This window comes from Notolepis coatsorum, assembly GCF_963971535.1.
Source record: "Notolepis coatsorum genome assembly, chromosome: 14".
NCBI lineage: Eukaryota > Metazoa > Chordata > Actinopteri > Aulopiformes > Paralepididae > Notolepis > Notolepis coatsorum.
Genome location: NC_140178.1, coordinates 91,468,698 through 91,491,712, shown reverse-complemented (window position 1 = coordinate 91,491,712; position 23,015 = coordinate 91,468,698). Strand labels below are relative to the sequence as shown.

The 23,015-nt window shown below is 43.5% G+C and overlaps 1 protein-coding gene across 1 annotated transcript in view; it reads right to left on the bottom strand.

Moving 5' to 3' along the window:
• Window positions 1-1,199: 1,199 nt before the first annotated feature.
• Window positions 1,200-23,015, bottom strand: part of LOC311240096 (uncharacterized protein) — a 37,159-nt gene continuing 15,343 nt past the window's right edge. Inside the window, exons 3-5 of the mRNA XM_084328623.1 lie at window positions 10,356-10,476; window positions 6,622-6,687; window positions 1,200-2,435 (exon numbers count right to left, since the gene is read on the bottom strand). Of these exons, the coding sequence (XP_084184749.1) occupies window positions 1,378-2,435; window positions 6,622-6,667 (1,104 nt within the window). The 5' untranslated portion in view covers window positions 6,668-6,687; window positions 10,356-10,476 and the 3' untranslated portion in view covers window positions 1,200-1,377. The remainder of the gene's footprint in view (window positions 2,436-6,621; window positions 6,688-10,355; window positions 10,477-23,015) is intronic.

The following is a 23,015-nucleotide window of genomic DNA, read 5'->3' as shown; positions in this document are numbered from 1 at the left end:
CACATTATACACTAATATTAATCATGATTGATAACAACATTATTCAAATGATCGTCTGTGAGTTGGAATAAATGGTCTGTTTTACCCTCCCATTCTTTACCTTTAATCCTTAAGTAATCACATATTACATTACTGTGTACTGAGTACTGAGTACTGAGTAATCCTATCGATTACATTAATAATTCCATTCTTAAATTAAAACAGGTCAGTAAAGATTAAAGATTGTAATCTTGAATGAAATACATTACTTTTAACCTTCCCAACCCTGGTTGTAATGCACCACTCTGTCCACCAGGGGGGAGAAGTGGTTTGTAACAGACGTCAGTTAGTTCACAGATGCTGTAATAGTAGTGGTTCTCAATGTGTGGTTGGGGTCCCCAGAAAAATTGGGACTAGTTAAATGTCACTGTCTCAGGTCAAGCCAGTGAGAAAATATATAATAGATACAACGTGTATTCTGATCATAGGTTTCACTTCCTCCACTGTTTTCTCAGCTATATAATTCTGGATTTAGTCATATCAGTTAGATAGAGGTCCCAGAGTCAAAATCTCATAGATTCCAGGGTCCTTGACATAAAAAAGTTTGAGAACCGTGGCTGTGTAGAGGAATTAGACTATTGGTTCTCAACCAGGGTTCCTTGAGGGGGTTCCTAGCTGACTAGAAGTTAGACCCCGATTGTATAACAATAACTATTCTGACCATACTGTAGGATTCACTCTCAACACTGATATCTGTCCAATAGTCGGCCAATAGATTCTTATGGAATCCTGGACTAAATGTAACGCAAATCTGATTAAATGGCGCTCCCTGAGACAACATCTTATCAAATGGGGGTCTGTGGCCTCAAGCGTATCAGTTCTCGGTCCTCAAACTCAAAACTATTTGAGAACGATCCAAACTAGACCTTAACAGTGTGGTCTCTTGATAACTAGATAATAATAATAATAATAATAATAATAATAATAATAATAATAATAATAATAATAATAGTGCTTTCCCTCTTTGGCATGAAATGATGGGTTCATCACAAAATTCAAACTACACAGCAGATGAAAGGAGACCTTAAGCACCAGGGTACGAAAGACAGCCCTGAAAATGACCAACAACAACTTGATCACAAGGCTGCGTTATTGCGCCAGCTGCTCCCCCCCCCCACCCCTCTGAAGCCCATCTGATGTTCTGATGTCTTCAAGCGGATTTGAGTACATTTAGCTTGTTCACGCAAACCAATTAATAAGTGCAGCAATGCAACATACAGCCGGTAACAGCATAATGAGAAGAAAGGAAAATATAATGAATATGGTTGTTGATAAGTGAAGGTGTCTGTCTCTATCTTTCTCTCTCTCTCTCTCTCCCCCTCTCCCTCTGTTGAGAGCTCACATGGCGGAGCAGCACTGACAGGTCTTGCGTTTGGGAGCGATCTCTCCCTCTGCCCTGCTGGGGGGCGACGCTGCTCCATTGTCGCCCCTCTCTCCCTGGGCATTTGCTCCCGGCCCGTTCTCATCCAGACAAATGTCCTGAGACACTCGCTTCTGGGACTCCCCTTTCCCCACCTCTCCTCCGACGCCTGCCGTCATCGTCTCCGAGCCGTCCCCGTCTCCGTCCTCGTCTCCGCCCTCGTCCCCACCGTCCGCTATCTCCTCGAAGCCTCCACCGCTGGGCTCCAGTCCCACACCGTCGCCACGGCCGCGCCCAGGAGGAGCGGTGAGTTCTAGTTCCACCTCTTCTCCTTCGTCTGTGATGATCACTCTCTCCACGGTGAGCATCCCGCCCTGGTGCACCCTGCCCACGCTGACCGCCTGGCCCTGGCCCTGGCCCGCTGCCGTAGCGTCGGCGTAGCCCAGGAAGGTGAGGGTAACGGGGCCTTCTTCCATCCTGTACTCCACCCCTCCGTCCTCCACCCTTCTGCCGAACTCTCTCACCACCACCACACTGTTGTCCCCCTCTTCGCGGTCCACATCCTCTCCTCTACTCTCAGCACGGCCCTGTATTCCCTGGTCGGATCCCAGACCGCGGCACCCGGAGCGGACCGACACCCCGCTGCTTGCCGCTGCGTCGACCCGCGACAGCACCGTGTGGGTCAAGCAAGAGGAGAACCTTTCCTCCGTCCGCTCCTCGGTGAAGCGAGAGGAGACTCTTTCCTCCGTCCGCTCGTGCGTCCCCCTTATCGTCTCTCCCCTCTGCGGCGTGACGGTCACCTCGTCCAGCAGGACCTTCATCCCCATCCCGTCCACGACGCTCAGGATTTGCCCCAGCTCCTCGGCCGACGGCTGTTCCCCCGACCCGCCGACGGCGTGGACACTCATCCTGCCGTCGTCGAACACCGCGTTCTCCATGGCGGCGCCGGACGGCGTGGACACGGGGGCCACCGACCTGATGACCGTGGCGCCCGTCTTAGGGTCCCGCTCCACTTGCACCGCCAGCATCCCCAGGACTGCAGACACACACAAGAGACACAGTGGAGGAATGTGACCAGCGCGGTGTTGTGCCAAACTACAGTAACTATCTGCTAGTAACTAACGGAGGAGAGGAAGACTTCTCCGGAAGGCCTCCGGTACTTCTTTTGAGAAGTGAAGAAGAAGACGTCGTGCTTAACTTGAGGTTTAATCATTTCTGGAACCATGCGCAGAATTCAGAATAGCTCTAAAGATAGAATTCCGAGGCGAAGATGGTAAAACCTACATAAATATTCACACTATTTTTTTCCCTTTAGCCCTGTTTAAAAGTAATTTCTGTTCCAGTGTTAGACACGATTTGTATCTAATGAACACATATATATATATATTTTTTGGTTTCCATTAAAATAGGACTTTCTCAGGCGATAGGTATTGATGTTGGACAACAAAAAAGTATACTGTTCATTGCAAATCAAGCTCTACAGACTGTCTGACAAAATTATCGTTTAATTTTTCAAATGTATATAAGTATAAACATCATAACCATGTCACAACAGCAGTTATAATGTATATTATCATCAATACGTTAGTTTACCAATAAGTTAAAGTGTTATTAGTTAGATTTTAGTTTTCGTTTTTCTGTTGTTGTGATGGTGAAAGTTGGCCATTTTGAAAAAGTGACCATCGGTAATTGTAATCATTTTGATGCCATTTTTTTTCTTCAAAAATACACTTCCCAGAGGCCTCTAGATCAAAAAAAGCAAATTACTTCTGTATGAATGTTTTTAATATCTCTTATTACTCGGGATAATATACCACAAAACTGAACGTTATTGGAATTTATTACATGGCGTTTTCACATTCGCCGAAATGCTTGCTTGTGATTGGTCAATAGCCCCCGACAGCGGTGAATTATTTTTCGATAACCACCGGTGATTATTGTTATTCGCAGCTGGAGTAATCAAGCCCCACTGACACACACTGTTTCAGTGCAGCCAATCAGACACACCTGCCGGGCTGCCCACGATAATAATAATCACTTTATTTGGGCTGACAGAGCCACAGAACAACTGCGATTTGTCAAATGAATTAGGTACAGTATATTGTTAGTAAGTTAGCCATGTAATAAGCGGGATAATGTATAGCTATACTCGGTCATCATCGCAAAAAATTTACCTACACTGACGTTTAAAACACCTCGCCGAGGCGGCTCGGTATTTTAAACTCCGCGTCGGTAAATTATTTTGCGACAATGACCTTGTAGCTATACATTATCCCTTACATATTGGAGCGCAGTTAGTTTGTCTCCCCTATTTTAAGCAACAATCAGATTTGAAATCAGTTTAAAAATGGCGGCACTCTGGCAAGAATAACAAACCTATACTGTACATACAGTAGATTTCATTATCTGTTCTTATGCACGCCTGGTGATACTAAATCCAAATTGAACTCGGGCATTTGAAAGATAAGATTTGGCACAATCCATAAATGTGCGAATTGGCTATAACAAAGTCATTTATAAGCCTGCTATTCTATATTCTATATAATATTTCAAATTGCATTGGTCCAGATGGGAGAATTCAGAATACAAAACCTTCTGTTTAATCATCTTCCCTTTATTCATTTCCTTAGATTCTTTGTACAAGAAGGTACTGAATGAGCTCAGCGGCAGTTTTTCATGTCTGGTAATTTTTAGCATGGTGTTATTCACTGTCAAAGATGCAAAGAAAAATCATAATTCATATTCTCCTTTGTTTCATCACAATTTAAGCAAGCCTAGTAATAGACACAATATTTCTGACACTGGGAAATACATTCACTGAGGTCCATAGATGTCCCTAGATACCAAGAACATGCAAATGGACCTTGTAGAAGTGGAGCAATATGCCATTTACTTAGGTATGTATTTTAGGCGGATTTTCAGAAAATAGGGCTCCGGGCTGCGTGTATCACTTCTGCAACGGATTTAGTCGGATTTCGGTTTCCGGGTTCGCCTGATTGGCCACGACGGCCACGTGACACGCCCCTGCGAATCAGTCAGAGCAATATTGTCGCGCCATCTTCTGAGTGCAGACGCGCTGCTGTTTAATCACTTTTCCCACTTCAATGACAGAGCTGCTGTTTAATGCTCACTTTTCCCACTTCAATGACAGAGCTGCTGTTTAATAATATTGTCGCGTTGTGGAAAGCAGGATGAGAGAGCGTAGATTTCAGTGTGTATCATTTAAACTCAGTTACTTCTATTCTGCATCGAACATTGTACATATGTCTATACTGAACAGCGTGACCTCTATTTTTACTTCTATTTTACATGCTATACTATTTTATTTCATACTTATCTTGTCTAGCACAGTCTCTAACAGTAACAGTAAGAAGCATTTTGGATAAAAGTATTCTGTACTTCTGTATGACAACAATGTATGCCTGTCAAATGTTAAATGATAAATGATTAAATGATACACACTGAAATCTACGCTCTCTTATCCTGCTTTCCACAACGCGACAATATTATTAAACAGCAGCTCTGTCATTGAAGTGGGAAAAGTGAGCATTAAACAGCAGCTCTGTCATTGAAGTGGGAAAAGTGAGCATTAAACAGCAGCTCTGTCATTGAAGTGGGAAAAGTGATTAAACAGCAGCGCGTCTGCACTCAGAAGATGGCGCGACAATATTGCTCTGACTGATTCGCAGCGGCAACGCTGCCGCTGCCGCGGGGGCGTGCCACGCGTGTCACGTGGGCGTCGCGGCCAATCAGGCAAACGCGGAAACCGAAATCCGACTAAATCCGTTGCGGAAGTGATACACGCCTCCGGGCTTAGGAGGTTAAAGGGGCACTTCACCAAAAAACAACAGTTTTTCACACATTAATTTAGTTTGACATTTATTGAAAGGAAATTAGTTAGCATTAATTTGTTTGAATATGGCGACCAGTGATGTCATTGCGGACATTGAATCATTGTGTTGTATTAATTACAGTTCCATGAAATTATAAGGTAACAGTCCCTAGAAGACAAGGTATTGCTATTTAATTTTTTTTACATAATTGCATTGAGCTGTAATTAACACAACACAAGGATTCAATGTCCCCAATGACATCACTGGTCGCCATATTCAAACAAATGTATTCTCAACAACTGTCAAACTAAATGAATGTGTGCATTTTAGAGTTTCTAGATGTGCGTGAGATAATTAGCTAAATCAATCAGCATTGTTGTGAAGTGCCCCTTTAAAGTACGGTATATACAGTACACGCACTGTGTTTGCCTTTTTCTTTTTCCAGATCTGGCTCCCAATTAACCAGCGGATCAGCTTCAAGGTTCTCCTGCTGGTCTATAAGGCCATAAACCACTCCGGCCCGACCTATCTCCAGGACCTCCTCTCCCCTCAACCTGCGTCCAGGTCACTCGGGTCTCGCAGCCAAAACGTCCTCGCCATCCCACGACTAGGCTGTCGACCATGGGGCACCGTGCTTTTTCTGCACTGGGGCCGGTGGAATCAGCTGCGGGGGCCATCAAGGCCTCAGTCTCTATTGCTGCCTTCAAGGCCAGCCTTAAAACCCATTTGTTTTGCTCTGCCTTCCAATAGGGCCTGTTTTTTAATCTGCTCCTATGTTTTGTTTATTTTATTTTATTTTAAATGTTTTTATGTTTTAAACCTTTTTATTCTTATCTTTTTATTTTTATTAATTTGAATGTTTTCTTGTTTTAAACTTTTTTATTCTATTTTCATTTTGTTTTCCTTCAGTTCAGTTCAGTTCAGTTATTTTTTATTTCGGGCTTTGGACACATAACAACGGTCATTCCATAAATCGTCAAAGTTTTACCAGCTGCTATTGCAGCATTGTCCAATTGTCCGAAAAGGGCTAGGGAGAAGCACTAGGCTTGTCGGGCCCTACCCCTGAAGACTTACGTTTATTTTAATAATTTTTTTCATTTACATATATATAGTACACATTACAGTACACACATATAGTACACATTACAGTACACATTACAGTATAGTATACCTGCAGTATATAATAGTATATTATAATAGTATACAGTACATAATAGTTTTGTTACATACATCATACATTTTGTTTTCCTTCTGCTGTGAAGCACCTTGAGAGCTCACTGAGTGTGCTATATAAATAAAATCTATTATTATTATTAGATCAGTTAAGAGGAATTGATTTCTCCTCTATTTCTAACTCCACTCTACTGCATGTGTTTTCCAGGTCGTTACCTGATCGACCGTCCTGCCCGCTCTCATACAGCATCCTCTGTGCCATGATGTCCACTGCTCTGCTCACTGAGGAAGAAAAAGTGTTATTGTAAATAATATATATATAAATATATAAACACACCATTTAATCACAAAACACTAGGGCTGTCCCTGACTAAGGATTTGTATAGTCGATTTGTAGTTGCCAAAATTAGCCGATAGTCGACAATAAAAAAAAAAAAAAAAAGTATAATATTTATTTTAAATAATTTTTTTTTTTATCATTCCTTTTGGGCTGTGGGGGTGCTTAATGTCTGAAGGAGTCGACGGAAGGCTTCTTGTCCTCTGCGAAAGCATGCAATTGGTCCACTGATGGATATCTTGATATTTGTCTATAGACTAGTGTTCATTAGACAGGTGAAAACCTCTTTCAGTGCCTCTGTGCCTGTTTTCTTAGGCAGTTAGCCTCGCTGGTATGCGTGCCATTAGCATTAGCGACGCTTCTAGGCCTCTTTTCTTTTGGAAAGAATGATAAAAACAAGTTGTAAAAAAATAAATAATAATAAAATACAAAATTATAAAAAAAATATATATATATATTTTTTTTGCATTTGACTAAGAGGTTGGCAGTCGACTATGGCTCCTTTCGATCGATTAGTCGACTATTCGACTAATAGGGGTCAGCCCTATACACAAATCACAACACAAATAAAGACAATCGAATATAAATATATATATATTAAGGCTGTCAACCAATTAAAATATTTAATCTGATTAATCGCATGATTGTCCATAGTTAACTTGCGATTAATCGCAAATGAATCGCATATTAATCGCATATTTTGTATCTGTTCTAAATCTACCTTTAACGGATCCTTTTCAAGTTGTAGGGGAGAACGGGGGACGTTGTCACACAGGTAGGTTGTCACATTCATTATATTTCACCACCAGAGGATCCTGTCTCCCATACTTTGGTATTTAAATGTCCAGAATTGGGGTCAGAGTTCACCTACATTGTCATATTTGGAGTGAAACAGCTGAATTTGAGGTGAGAGGACTTTTTGTGTTTTTCATGTCCATTTGTAAATATTCCGCTCCTCAGTATTTCTTTGGTTTTGGTTTATAATGAAACAATTATTAAACCTTAAAAAGTGTGAAGGGATAGCTATAGTTTAGATTGTTGTTAGCTAGCTAACTAGTTGTTAGTTGGCTGTTAGCCTTGATGCTATCAAGACATTCCAGTTGGGGTTGGTCGTCACATTTTATTTGGGGTTGGTTGTCACATGTTGTGTAGGCTATTATTGTTAGGCCGATTTATTGTGTTCTTATTTTGTTATATAGCATGGCCTAAAGATATGTTTCCTGTTTATGTTCATTAAGATGCATTAAGTTATGTATTTGTCAACTTGTCAATGCAATTAAACTTTCAAATTTAGTTCTGCCTTCTTGTCTATTCTCAGTCCTTGCCCCGCAATGGTGGAATGAACTACCCACCCCAGTTAGGACAGCCAAAACCCATCCAATCTTTCGCCGTCGACTAAAGACGCACTTCTTCAATCATTATCTGAAATCTAAATCTTGTCTTCTTTTTAAGATTTTCCCATAAAAAGTTTTAAAACACATGGTGACAACCAACCCCATAGTGTGTGACAACCATCCGCATGATGGGGTTGGTTGTCACAATGTGTCAGAGTGTCTTTGATAGATTAACTCTTTGTTACAATACGTTGGAAAATGAGAGGGATACACATTTCAAGCCAACATCTTAAGCTTCAATTTAATGTAGGAATGACTATTGAAAGATGTTTTGATTATGAGCAATTCACACTAGAGTAAAAAGTGTGACAACGTCCCCCGTTCTCCCCTAATACTCTTATCAACATGAGAGTCAACAAATGCTTGCTTTATGCAGCCATTTAACACAGAAGGATGACCCTCATGCATTGCAAATTTGCATCAAATTCAACATTTTGAAAACATTTCAAAAGATTGAGTCAGAAACAAACATAGTATCAATGAGAGTATCAATAATACACCTGAGTGAAGTCTAGTAAAAATTCGTAAATTAATTTCTTTTTTTAAATCTTGTGATAAAAAGAATAGTGGCGTTAAAATAATTGTGCGATAACGTGTTAATAACGCGTAAACTTTTACAGCCTTAATATATATATATTTCTTCTATGTAAAATATTGGTGATTTACATTTACTTGAATTGAAAGTTTACATGGTGCTCTGTGTTGTTCCTCCATGGAACCCACTCAGAATCCAGTGTATGACTTCAGAAATGCATGGGTGTCAATCTGAAACTGAGATTGTTTTTCTTAATTCCTGAAAGGTTTATATTTAGGATATAGTTACAGTCTGCAGACGTCAATTGCTACTTTTTGGCAATAAATAAATACTAAATAAAGTATAGAGTATTGGCTAGTATCCAGCAACATTAGCCCTGATGGTGTTCTTATACTAAGACTCATCTGACCATCAGACAGAATGTGTATGAATTACATCATGCCGGTTGAAAACAGTACCCCAGCTGTGGCTCCATTCTGTCACATTGATTACATTACCGTCGTTCAGACAAAGACTCAGCAATGGAAGATTATCATCTGTTAGAAAGATTACAGTCCAGGGAGACTCAGCCGGGGAGAGCGATGAACAGGAAGAGATATGAGATGATATGATAATAGTATAACAGCCATATAACTACCATCATGCTTGACTTTGGACTTTCTTTTTTACCTTGTGTCACGACTTCCCCTCCAGTGCAGAGAGACGGGACAACTTTTAAATGATCCCCAAAGTCCAACACTTATAACGCAGCCAGAGTGCCTATGTTCTTAATTTTAAACGCATTCCTCTGCCGTCCCTTAGGCCCTCCCTGGCTCGCGCCCCGTAGCCCTCCCTGGCTCGTGTGCTCCGCCATATTTCACAGCAATCATAGGGACCACCGTGCGCGGCTCAGCGACGTCATGATACGAGGCCGTTAGATTATTTTACCGTCGTTTTTACTTTCATTCCTGCTGCTGCCGGTGCTCAGCGGGGGGGCGGGAGCTAAATGTAGACCGTACACAGGAATATTTGGCGAATGTTAATTGCCGGATGTTAACAGTAGGATATGTGGTTGAGACGAGGACGGGGTCAAAGGGGCAGACAGCGAAGGGCTGTATTCTGCTGTATACTGTGCACTTTAAAGTCGCTCACTTGCAACAGGGGGTACACCTCTGGCGGTCAAGGATACAGTTGTCTAAAGATTGAAATGCACACTTTGATGTCAGTACATGTCGCCTTTGAGCCGTGCCATTCTGACTCCAACAGTATCTGTAAAGTAAACAGTACAGTTGAAAATATCAGAGGACGTCGTCAACCTCATTCCTTGGCCATTTGTAATTGACACACAGTGGTGTTGTTCATCTAACGGTGCAAAACTCGAGTGCTTCACTTGGAGACAGTGCCTAGTAGTGTAGAGACAATTAGAAAGGTTTGTTTCTCTGTTTCTCGTCTGTTGTGTTTCTAGAAGGCAGTGTTTCCATTATATCCCCAACTCCTGTCAAAAACAACTTCCACAGACACACTTCTTACTTTAGAAGCGCAATCCATCATTGCAAGGAATAGGATGAATATGGCAAATGTTGCGTTATAATATATATTATATATATAGAGTGCTACGTTAAAAACAGTCAAATATCAGAATAATAATGCAACATTTGGTATATTCATCCTATTCACAGATAGCAGAGATATTTCCTGTGTTTACCTGCCAGTGGTTGTGTGTAGTAGCTGTGTCTATACGGCTGGTAGGGACTGTGTTGTCTTCCTCCTCTCTGACCTCTGCTGTCCCCTCCTCTTCCTCAGGCCTATTGCTTCTGGTTGACTCCCTGGTGGCAGACACGCACACATAAACACAGACATAAATACACATGTCCACATGTCCACACACACACACACGCACGCATGCACGCACACACACACACACACACACACACACACACACACACACACACACACACACACACACACACACACACACACACACACACACACACACACACACACACACACACACACACACACACACACACACACACACACACACACACACACACACACACACACACACACACACACACACATACACACACATGACTGTGACACACACTTGTACACATGCAAAACATGAACTTCTAAACTAAAAGCCGAGGCAAAGTCAGAACCATGTAATTATATAAACGACCTTACTGTAGATGATGAGCAAGAATAGAGAGGGTGTGTGTGTGTGTGTGTGTGTGTTTGTGTGTATGCAATGCATGTGTGTGTGTATGTGTGAATCTGTGTCTGTGTGTGTGTGTATGTATGTGAATCTGTGTGTGTGATTCTGTGTGTGTATGTGTGTGAGGTTGTGGGTGTGTGGGTGCGTAGTACCCTTGTTGTGACTATTAAATGTTTTTATGGTGTCACAAATAGCCGCTGGGCTATTTTAAGACTTAAGGTTATGGTAAAGGTAAGGGTTAGGCATGTAGGGGTCCTTGGTTATGATCAGAAGGCTCTCGATGAAGGCTTTGATGACACATAACATCGACAATCCCATGAATTAGGGATCTCTCTCATATTTTGATCTTTGCTTGGTAAATACTGCAGCACTAGCCATGACCCAAATAGTTGCCTGCCTTTCAGAAAATATTTCCATTTTGAAAACTCAAAAAGACACTCTTTCCAATATGTAGATTTGCGTTAATTTGTCCACATCCTTTGTGGGTTACTATTATAAGTTGATTATGTATGAATGGCTTTTTAAACACACACATCTTTATACATAATTTAGGTCACGTCAGTCTTGATGTGGGGGCGTCTTAAAGCAACTTCCTGATGTACAACATGAGAACCCTTCTTCAAAGGGAATAAGGGTAAAGAAACACCACTGGTGGAAATCTAACTGATCTGAGATTGCATTCAAATATTAGCTTTATATTATATATTATATTTATTATTATTATACATTTTTCTAATAATTTTTTTTACAACCCCACCAACTTTAAATTATGCAGGATATGAACAGAAAGGGGAAACAGGAATGTAATACACTTTAAATAAAGAACTGAAGTATCCAAACTGAAATCTACTCATTTATGTGCACATAATTATCGTTAGCCATCATACTTCTGTGCAGATTCTTTGCAGATTCAATCACCTTGCAGTAGGGCTGTCCCCGACTAAGGATTTGGATAGTCGACTATGATTGGACGAAGTTTTCCGTTAGTCGACTATTAGTCAAAAAAAAGAAAAAAAAAGTATAATTTTTTATTAATTTTTTTATCATTCCATTTGGGCTGTGGGGGTGCTTAATGTCTGAAGGAGTCGACTGAAGGCTTCTTGTCCTCTGCAAAAGCATGCAATTGGTCCACTGATGGATACATCTTGATATTTGTCTAGTCTAGTGTGTTCATTAGATGGGTGAAATCCTCTTTCAGTGCCTCTGTGCCTGTTTTCTTAGGCAGTTAGCCTCTGGTATGCGTTGCCATTAGCGTTAGCCACGCTTCTAGGCCTCTTCTCTTTTGGAAAGAATGATAAAAAAAATTCAATAATTTTCTTTTATAAATATTTATTTTTATTTTTATTTTTTGTATTTGAGAGGTTGGCAGTCGACTACGGCTCCTTTCGACCGATTCGTCGACTAATCGACTAATAGGGGTCAGCCCTACCTTGCAGAGCATTGGATTGTGGGATACACTTAACGCTGGGATAAACAGCTTATATACTCCATGGAAGAGAGGGAAATTAGGGATCAAGGGAATGCAAATGGCTGCAAATTAATGCAAAAAGTTGGAACCAAATCCCACTTTGTTTGGTAGCCATTTCTCATCCGGGCATTTTGGGGATTCCCCTCCACGACTTGAGGGAAGACAACGACAAGAAGAAAGCATTTTATACAACAGTTAGTTCTGACCACGCATTGTGATTGGTCGAGAGCGTTCTAAACCGTGAGTATATTCACGATATACTCACGGTTAAATCACCATGAATATACCACTGCGCTGGCTTCAGAATGTTGTAGAAAGTTTCAACTGCCATTCATCAAACGGAAACTGTGTCAACATGACCTACTCTGCGGACAACGTTACGTTTGATTGAATTTATACAACGGCATGCAAATTTCTCGATTCTGATTGGCCATTCACACGTCTTTATTGGCAACAATCCACGGTCCTGGGCTCAGGACCCGCCCACAACCGAATCACATAACCCTCCCCGGCTCACTCCGGGAGAAAACAAGATCGCGGACAACAAATGGTTATGTTGAAAGCACCATAACGACTAAATATGAAGCGATTCTGTCAAGGGGAATGTGTTAGTATTTTAAACAATGTTGGATGATGTAATTGATGGGTCTTGAGTCAATCTAGAACAAAAGAAAAATCGCGGTTTGATTGATAGATTAATTGATTGATTTAAATTTCTACTTCCTTCTTTCTACTGACTGCAGCGTTCTCTCTCACACTGTCCGACGCTGGCGTACCCACAAACACACACACACACATACACACACACACACACACACACACACACACACATACACACACACACGCACGCACACACACACACACACACACTGTGACACACACACACACACACACACACACGCACACACACACACACACACACACACACACACTCCTGTCTGCAACAGCGGGGGAGTCAGACTGAGAGAGAAGCAGCGCTGTTTTAAGTGAGCATGGTCTATTGAATTGATTGATTGGTTGATTGCTAATTTTATTACTGTACCCCTGGTTTCCAACTGGTTAAGTTTAGGCTAAAAGAAATAAATAAAAAAATAGGGTGAAGAAAACGTTTTTTTCCTATAGGGCAAAGAAAACGTTTTATATAGAAGCATCTAAGAATGAAGTTCTATGGAAAGTAGGTCTGCATTCCCTTAACAATTGTGTGTATTGAGCCGTACTGTATTGTACCCATTCTGCATCTGGTAATAAAATTTTCAATCAATCATTCCAATAATACACAGTTGGATGTGTTAGTTGGTTGGATGCACTTCAAGCTGCTTCCACATGAGGCAACTTCTCTCAATCATTCCAATAATACACAGTTGGATGTGTTAGTTTGGTTGGATGCACTTCAAGCTGCTTCCACATGGAGGCAACTTGTCTTTTTTGTAGTTGTGGGAACTACTTTTTCTGGCGGATGGTTTTTTCAATAAATCTTCGATTAATGTGTGTTTATTGTATAGAAATAAGGTTGGATGAATCTGGCAGTTGTATAAAAGCTTTACACCACGTGCAGTTGTGGTTTGTGACCAATAAACCATGCCTAGGGGGGTCTAACGACCCTCGGCTGCGCCTCGGGCCTAACGACCACCCCTAGGCATGGTTTATTGGTCACAAACCACTCCTGCGTGTGATGTAATGCTTAAGTACTTCATAAACGAGTGGATAGATAAAGAGGATGGACCTACATCTACCGGTATTCAGAAAAACAGTATTATTAGACATGCCACTCCAACAAAAGATGAGCTGGACGCGCTGGAGAAGAGCCGCAATGAAGTCAACACCACTAAGTCGACGGCCTGGGCATTGAACTGGCCCAACTCCCGGAACTGTCCAAGGTGCTGATGACTTTCTCAGACTTTCGCTTGCATTAGAGTAGACTAAGCCTACTCCATTTGAAATTCCATAGCAACGAGACATCTTTACGAACAATTGTTCACTGAAATCGATATAAAATACCCTAGAATTGTCTGTATTCATCCTATATTTTCCCCGATGGTGCAACCTGCTGTATAAAAGCAATAATACACTCAAAGCCGTGGTATGTCATGAATATTGCCACAGCTGTGATGCGCCCGCAGGCATGAGAGCGAAGCTGTGCCATAGGCATCACAGCCGTGGCAATATTCATGACATACCACGGCTTTGAGTGTATTATTGCTTAATTAAGTCAATTAAGTCAAGACTGACGCGACCTTAATTAAGTAATTACGTTTAGTCCAGTTGAATCAAAGCCTGGAGCGTTTGCATCCCGTGGTGCAATTCGTTTGGCCTGGTGTGAACACAGTAATCAAACTCATGTCCGCATCAAACAACCTCAGCTTGGTCCGCCTGTTTGGGGTGAACTTTGGAGCGGTCTGTCTGAGGTTTGAATGCAAACTGAATCAAAAGCAGGAATCCACCCGAGAAATCGTGCAGGTAATGACGCTGATTGGGATTTTGTTGTTCCCACATTTATAAATGTGTGATTTTTCATCATCAATGTTATTATTTTTGCTGCTGGTATTGTTCAAAATAGATAAATAGTGCTGTGATACTAAACAGATACCTCATATGCATAACTCCGAGAGAGAGAGAGAGAGAGAGAGAGAGAGAGAGAGAGATAGAGAGAGAGAGAGAGAGAGAGAGAGAGAGAGAGAGAGAGAGAGAGAGAGAGAGAGAGAGAGAGAAGGAAATAAAGAGGGGACAATGGAGGGCAAAAGTAAGGTTTAGTTACTCAGGTGTCTTTTCTGTCTAAGTGGTCAACATTACATGGCCTTTGAACAGTCTCTCCTCTTGCCAGCTCATCTCTGTACAACAATACTGTATATTCCCCCAAATCCTCCTCACTACTAATAAGACAAACATGACCAAAGCAAACACGCACACGCCACAGTCGCCACACGCTGATGCTAATCCTTCTGTCTGTGTGAATACTGGAGTGGTCATTCACCAGGCCGAGGGCTAAAAACAAACAGCCACTGGGCATTGGGTCTGTGCCATTTTGGCTCCACTGTGCATCCTGGAGTGCTGCCATTTTGGATCTGGTCGAGGCCGAGTGAGACCGGGGGTTTGAGCCAACAGCTCGCTGCCATGGCCCAGAGCTCTAGACGCCCTAGTCCCAGGGTGGAGATCTGATCAGTCAACCGAGGGTGGAGATCTGATCAGTCAGTCACGCCCTAGTCCCAGAGGGGAGGTCTGTCAGTCAGTCAGTCAGTCAGTCAGTCAGTCAGTCAGTCAGTCAGTCAGTCAGTCAGTCAGTCAGTCAGTCAGTCAGTCAGTCAGTCAGTCAGTCAGTCAGTCAGTCAGTCAGTCAGTCTGTCAGTCTGTCAGTCAGTCAGTCAGGCCCTAGTCCCAGAAGGGAGGTCTGGTCAGTCTGTCAGGCCCTAGTCCCAGAGGGGAGGTCTGGTCAGTCAGGCCCTAGTCCCAGAAGGGAGGTCTGGTCAGTCAGGCCCTAGTCCCAGAAGGGAGGTCTGGTCAGTCTGTCAGGCCCTAGTCCCAGAGGGGAGGTCTGGTCAGTCAGGCCCTAGTCCCAGAAGGGAGGTCAGTCAGTCAGTCAGGCCCTAGTCCCAGAGGGCAGGTCTGGTCAGTCAGTCAGTCCCTAGTCCCAGAGGGCAGGTCTGGTCAGTCAGTCAGGCCCTAGTCCCAGAGGTGACAATGTGAAACTTGACAATAATATATTTTCAGACACGTCGAGCCCCCAAACCCAGTCACAGTGTGTGAGTCCATGACATAGCTCATAGCCCCAGTAGCTGCACCGTAACCGCAGATGTGACACAATCGTGACAACTTTCCTTTTAACTAAAGGAATGCATGGCCATATGATGGCTCTACGTGGACCCTGGGATATAAAGTGCTATGGGCCCCCTGTCCCTCAGTCGACCAACATAACTAGGGGGTCCAGACTCCAGAGGCCGGCGCCCCCGGGAAGAGAATCTTTTCATTTCTTGGGCCATTTGATAAAGGATATCTGACTGAATGAGTGCCTATGTACGGTAAACAGTCTGCTGACACTCCTTTCGATTGCTTACATTAACATATTCCAATTGCAATTGGTGAGATAATGCAGTTAATATAATATAATTAGTGCTGTCAAACGATTAAAATATTTAACTCGATTAATCGCATGAGTGTCCATAGTTAACTCGCGATTAATTGCAAATTAATCGCATTTTTTATTTTTTTTATTTTTTTTACCTTAAACAGATCTTTTTCAAGTTCCAAGTTTTAATACTCTTATCAACATGCGAGTCAACAAATGCTTGCTTTATGCAGCCATTTAACACAAAAGGATGACCCTCATGCATTGCAAATTTGCATCAAATTCAAAACAGAGTGATGCACAAAATAATTTAAAAGAAAATAATAATTTAAAACAATGCATAGGGGAAAGAAAACTTGTTACATTCACACACACAAGGGCTGATTAATCACACACCCCCCTCTCTCCCTCACACACACTCTTCCAGCTCTCTTTCTCTCTTGCCCCTTCCTCATCTCTCTCACCCCCCTCTCTCTCTATATCTCTCACACACACACACACACACACACACACACACACACACACACACACACACACACACACACACACACACACACACACACACACACACACACACACACACACACACACACACACACACACACACACACACACACACACACACACACACACACATACACACACACACACTTCAGAAACAAACATAGTATCAATGAGAGCATCAATAATACACCTGAGTGAAGTCTAGTTAAAAATATATATATTTTTTAGTTAATCTTGAGTTAAAAAAATTAGTGGCATTAATAGAATCGGGAGTTAACGCGATAATATAATATCGCGTTAACTTTGACAGCCTTAAATATAATATAATAATATAATACGCACAAATCCAGGGGCTTTGGGAATCTGCGTAATCTGGTGGTCTGGGGCCTTTGCCCGCTAAGTAATCCAGTCATGTTCTAAAGTATAGCAGCCAATCGCTTGCTGCTCATTCGCAAACATGTGCTGTGCATCTGTGTGTGTATATATATGTGCACGTGCCCATGTGCGCACACACATGTGCGCATGGTCGACAGCTTGTTTTCCAAGTGACAACATCACTGCAGAGAGCCAGGCCGCGACTAAACAAGACGCCTAAGCAGAGCTGACACTTCCGTAAGTGGTTCTCTCTTCTTCGGTGAGACTGTTCCATCGCTTTGGATGGAGTGGCGTTTCTCTGCGGTGCCATCTATCCATCCATTTGGGCCCCCCATCTCTCTCTCTCTCTCTCTCTCTCTCTCTCTCTCTCTCTCTCTCTCTCTCTCTCTCTCTCTCTCTCTCTCTCTCGCGGTGCTGTGAATCAGAAAACCCCCGCCGACAGGAGGAGAGGGGAGGCTGAATATACTGAGGTGTCCTCCATCAGCACCTCCTCCGGGCGGCGTGGGAGGAACGGCCCACTTGATGCTCAGCCTGGCGCGAGGTGGAGGAAAGCACTGCCGCGGTGTCCCAGAGGCGAACCTCCCTCAGCCGGCGCGGTGGGAGCGGTCTGTCCTCGCCCCGCTAGCCGAGCATGCGCCCTCAGGCGACGGGTGAATGGATGGACGAGCGGGGGAACGTGGCGGCGCAGATCGTTTGTGTGGCGACGTGCCCGAGTGGGCACAATCCATAATGTGCTGCAGCCATTCTGAGCGCAGTGGAGATGGATGGAGGGTTGTGTGTTGTTGCTGTGACGACCCCCACCCTACCTGCTAATGGAGAGTCTGTTGACTCACCAGGAAGCATGGTGGAGTGGGTGGCTCGTTAACTGTATGAGACTCACCTGTGCAGTGCAGAGCTGCCTGCTCCTGGATATATGTGTCTCTGTCGAATTCCCTCTCTGTCTGCTTTCTCCACTCCCAGGCACAGGTTGTACCAACACCCAAGCTGCATCCTTTGACATATTATAGCACTGATACTTACACCAAACACACACCACAGCATACTTACTCACTCATCCACACACTGCATTCACCACTGATTCTAATACATGTGCTTATGCTTTTGTTTGTTTAGATAAATAAATCATTTTTGTTAAATTGTTATCACGTGTGGACTCCCTATTTGTCATAAATTACCTGTTTGTGACATTGCTTACTGGGAGGGCAGTGTGACCAGTGGGCAGGATGGAGGTGGTTAATCGGGTGCGTGAGGGATCAGTGCTCTGGCCATCCTGTAGCAGAATGAACCACTGACCATGATGAAAATAATGAGCACTCTTTTCTCGTTGACCTCTCCCTTGTCACTACCTCACTCCTGAGCAGCGGCGGAATCTCAAGTCATTCGATGTCATGTCGACATCCACAGATGGGAAGAGTGAGCACTTGTTCTGCAGCACAACGCTGTATGAGTCAGACGGGCTCCTTCTACATTACAGAGGTTCTCAACCTATTTTGGGTCAACGCCCCCCTATCTGACATTCAGGTCCCATAACGCCCCCTACCTGACATTCAGGTCCCATAACGCCCCCCTATCTGACATTCAGGTCCCATAACGCCCCCCCTATCTGACATTCAGGTCCCATAACGCCCCCTATCTGACATTCAGGTCCCATAACGCCCCCTACCTGACATTCAGGTCCCATAACGCCCCCCCTATCTGACATTCAGGTCCCATAACGCCCCCCCTATCTGACATTCAGGTCCCATAACGCCCCCTATCTGACATTCAGGTCCCATAACGCCCCCTATTTGACATTCAGGTCCCAAAAGGCCCCTATCTGACATTCAGGTCCCATAACGCCCCCTATCTGACGTCCAGGTCCCATAATGCCCCCTATCTGGTATCCAAGTCTCATAACACCCCTATCTGACGTCCAGGTCCCAAAATGCCCCCCCTATCTGATGTCCAGGTCCCATAACGCCCCCTATCTGACATCCAGGTCCCATAACGCCCCCTATCTGATGTCCAGGTCCCATAACGCCCCCTATCTGACATCCAGGTCCCATAACGCCCCCTATCTGACATCCAGGTCCCATAACGCCCCCTATCTGATGTTCAGGTCCCATAACGCCCCCTATCTGACATCCAGGTCCCATAACGCCCCCTATCTGACGTCCAGGTCCCATAACGCCCCCTATCTGACATCCAGGTCCCATAACGCCTCCCTATCTGACGTCCAGGTCCCATAATGCCCCCTATCTGATGTTCAGGTCCCATAACGCCCTCCTCAACTGTCTACACCCAATGGGAATAACATTTTATTCCACCATTAACGGAGGGGTAGGACCAGGGGGGGTATTGGGATCGGCCCTAAAGCATCTCATCCAAGACTTCAATCTGACCAGAGGTCTCGTACTATAACCATGCAAGGATTGGGACAACCGTCGCATGAAAACACCAATGGAGTTAGAGACAGCTGGGCAAATGAGATGGAGACGAGATGTTTTGACGTCCTATATGTATTAAAAACAAACGGTTACTCTGGTGAAGAAACCATGGCTCATTTCATAAGTCAGTCCTACCGCATGGTGACCGACGCAAATCAGCGCCCATCCGTGAGTAATCAGGCCTGTGATTTTAAAGAATGCATGTAATGTAACTCCATGAAAAGCCAAAGATCCATTCGTGCCGCTCACACGCTGCTCAGGCGCTTGCTCGCTGTCGCACGGGACCCGCCCACATGAGCCGTTTCCCCTGGCAAATGTGTGGTTTCCATCAAGATTTCCCATCTGGTCGGGGGGAATTATGCACAATAACCGGTTAATATAGTTGGTGGTTGATGAATATAGAGATTTGCCATGAAATCTGTACATTCATAATTTCCCTCCATTTACCATAATGGTGTTACTGTGATCTTTGACTGAGTTCATAGTTTACCTCCCTTTAACTATTTCACTACCACACTACCAAAGGGTTAACCCTTTCACTGTGACAATACAGAAGGGTAACCCTTTCACTGCCACACAACAAAGGGTTAACCCTTTCACTGCCACACTGCAGAAGGTTAACTCTTTCACGACCACACTATAGACGATTAACCGTCTGTAGTGTGGTAGTGAAAGGTTAACCTTCTGTAGTGTGGCAGTGAAAGGGTTCATTTCACCACTGCATCACTGTCGGTCATGTCATACAGAACATCTATTGTTTTTCTGGGCTGTTTCTTAGCATTGCTAGGCGGAACATAGGGCTTACATGAGACTGAGGGTCTCCACCCAGGAACATCTGAGCTGGGCGTCGGTCAGCCAGCCTGTCAGCCAGCCATGATGTCAGTGAACAGGGAGGGAGACGGCAGAGATCGATCGCAACCATAGAAATGGAACAGATAGATATTGAAAAGAGATATTGTATCAATCCCCTGGTCCTTCCCGTTAAAATCTATGTACTTGAATAGTCGCCTGGCGGGTACACCTTGAAATGTCTGCCATAGCATGTTTGATTGTGTTGTCTAGCCATGAACATTTAAACTGTTTGAGTCCATGCACTGCTCAAATCCCTGGCAGCATTATCACAATAACTGACCTTGATAAGTTCTAGAATAATAATAAGAGAATGGGTCACAGCCCCGACATTCTAAACTAGAATAATAAGAAGAGGATGGGTCACAGCCCCGACATTCTAAACTAGAATAGTAAGAAGAGGATGGGTCACAGCCCCAACGTTCTAAACTAGAATAATAAGAAGAGGATGGGTCACAGCCCCAACGTTCTAAACTAGAATAATAAGAAGAGGATGGGTCACAGCCCCAATGTTCTAAACTAGAATAATAAGAAGAGGATGGGTCACAGCCCCAATGTTCTAATTAAGCATTACATCACGCGCATGAGTGGTTTGTGAACAATAAACCATGCCCAGGGGTGGTCGTTAGACCCCCCTAGGCATGGTTTATTTTTCACAAATCACAACTGCAAGTGGTGTAATGCTTTTATACAACTGCCACATTCATCCAACCTTATTGCTATACAATAAACACACATTAATCGAATATTTATTGAAAAAACCATCCGCCAGAAAAAGTAGTTCCCACAACAACAAAAAAGACAAGTTGCCTCCATGTGGAAGCAGCTCGGAAGTGCATCCAACCAACTAACACATCCAACTGTGTGTTATTGGAATGATTGAGAGAAGTTGCCTCCATGTGGAAGCAGCTCGGAAGTGCATCCAACCAACTAACACATCCAACTGTGTGTTATTGGAATGATTGAGAGAAGTTGCCTCCATGTGGAAGCAGCTCGGAAGTGCATCCAACGGATCCAACAAACTAACACATCCAACTGTGTGTTATTGGAATGATTGATTGAACATTTTATTACCAGATGCAGAATGGGTACAATACAGTACGGCTCAATACACACAATTGTTAAGGGGATGCAGACCAGAGAAAGACTTTATGACATACCAGATTTACAATAAACCTTCTTTAGAGGGCCTAAACTTAACCAGTTGGAAACCAGGCATACAGTAATAAAATTAGCAATCAATCAATCAATCAATCTGTTACAAAGGATCAGATTAAACCGAATATATATATTTATTGATTGATATATATTGCATAGTATTTGTATATCGTTTGATATCCCTTGTATATTCCTTGTACATATACACGGAATATCCCTTTAGCCTAGTACAGACCATAATATTTCATTCTCCTATTGGACAGCGGTCCACAGGCGCCAGGGCCGTGCCTCCAGAGTCAGGTTCAAAGCCACCGTCAAGACATGTCTGTACATGCCCGGCCTTGCCCAGGAATACGAGACAGAAATGAGGTTGGCACTAGATTGTTCGCCGTGCATATAAATATGGCGCAGGTGAATACAGAAGTAGAGTTACCCAATAAGTTGAAGCCTCACCCACGATACTCCGTGCGGTGAAGTATGGCCTGTTTGGCCCCAAATAGAGCATTGAGACCGCGTGCAAATTGATAACTGAATTGTCAGAGTTTGGCGCTATACCGTCGAGTGCGACATATTTCTATTAAGTCAGTAATAGTCTATTTGTGTATAGTGTATCGTGCGGCTAAAGTTCTACAGTGACCAGCATCACCAACGCTTCCTCGTATCAGCTAGAGTGCTTATCCAGGCTGGGCTGCTTTCATGGCGCTTTCACCCGAGGAGACCTAGACGAGAACCGTGTGGACATGTACACTGGATTAATCTACCCGACGACTACATAGCCCTTTGCGGCTGGATTATATTTGTTTTGGTCCTGTGATTTATGGAGCGGAGAATCGCCGACGCCTACACGTGTGGGATTTACCCTGTGAGGAGCCACGTCGAGTCTGCGCCTCAGAGAGCCTGAGGCCGGCTAGCTTTCTTCACTGTGGAGCTACAGTCTACGGAGAACAGCTGTATTCGTCTGTGGATCAAGAGACTATTGCACCGTCTCCTGTACTTGGAGTCTCCTTAGTCATCGTTGACCAGACTCTCTACTACCGACAGATCCTCTACCCCTGCTGGCTTACAACCGGGGGGACCCTTCCAGTATCTCCCGCTATATATTACTAGTGTACCATAGATATAATTCCCTAAGATTCAGGTTGTATAATTACCTCCTGCGTAACCAGAGAATGGACATTCATTATTGATTTGCCTACGCACATTCCTTTGCCTTATAAGCGCATCCAAAGTAAAATAGAGAAGTATATTATGTACCTTTTGCTGCAATAAATACTTGATTACACCTTTGTGTGGAACCGATTCATTGT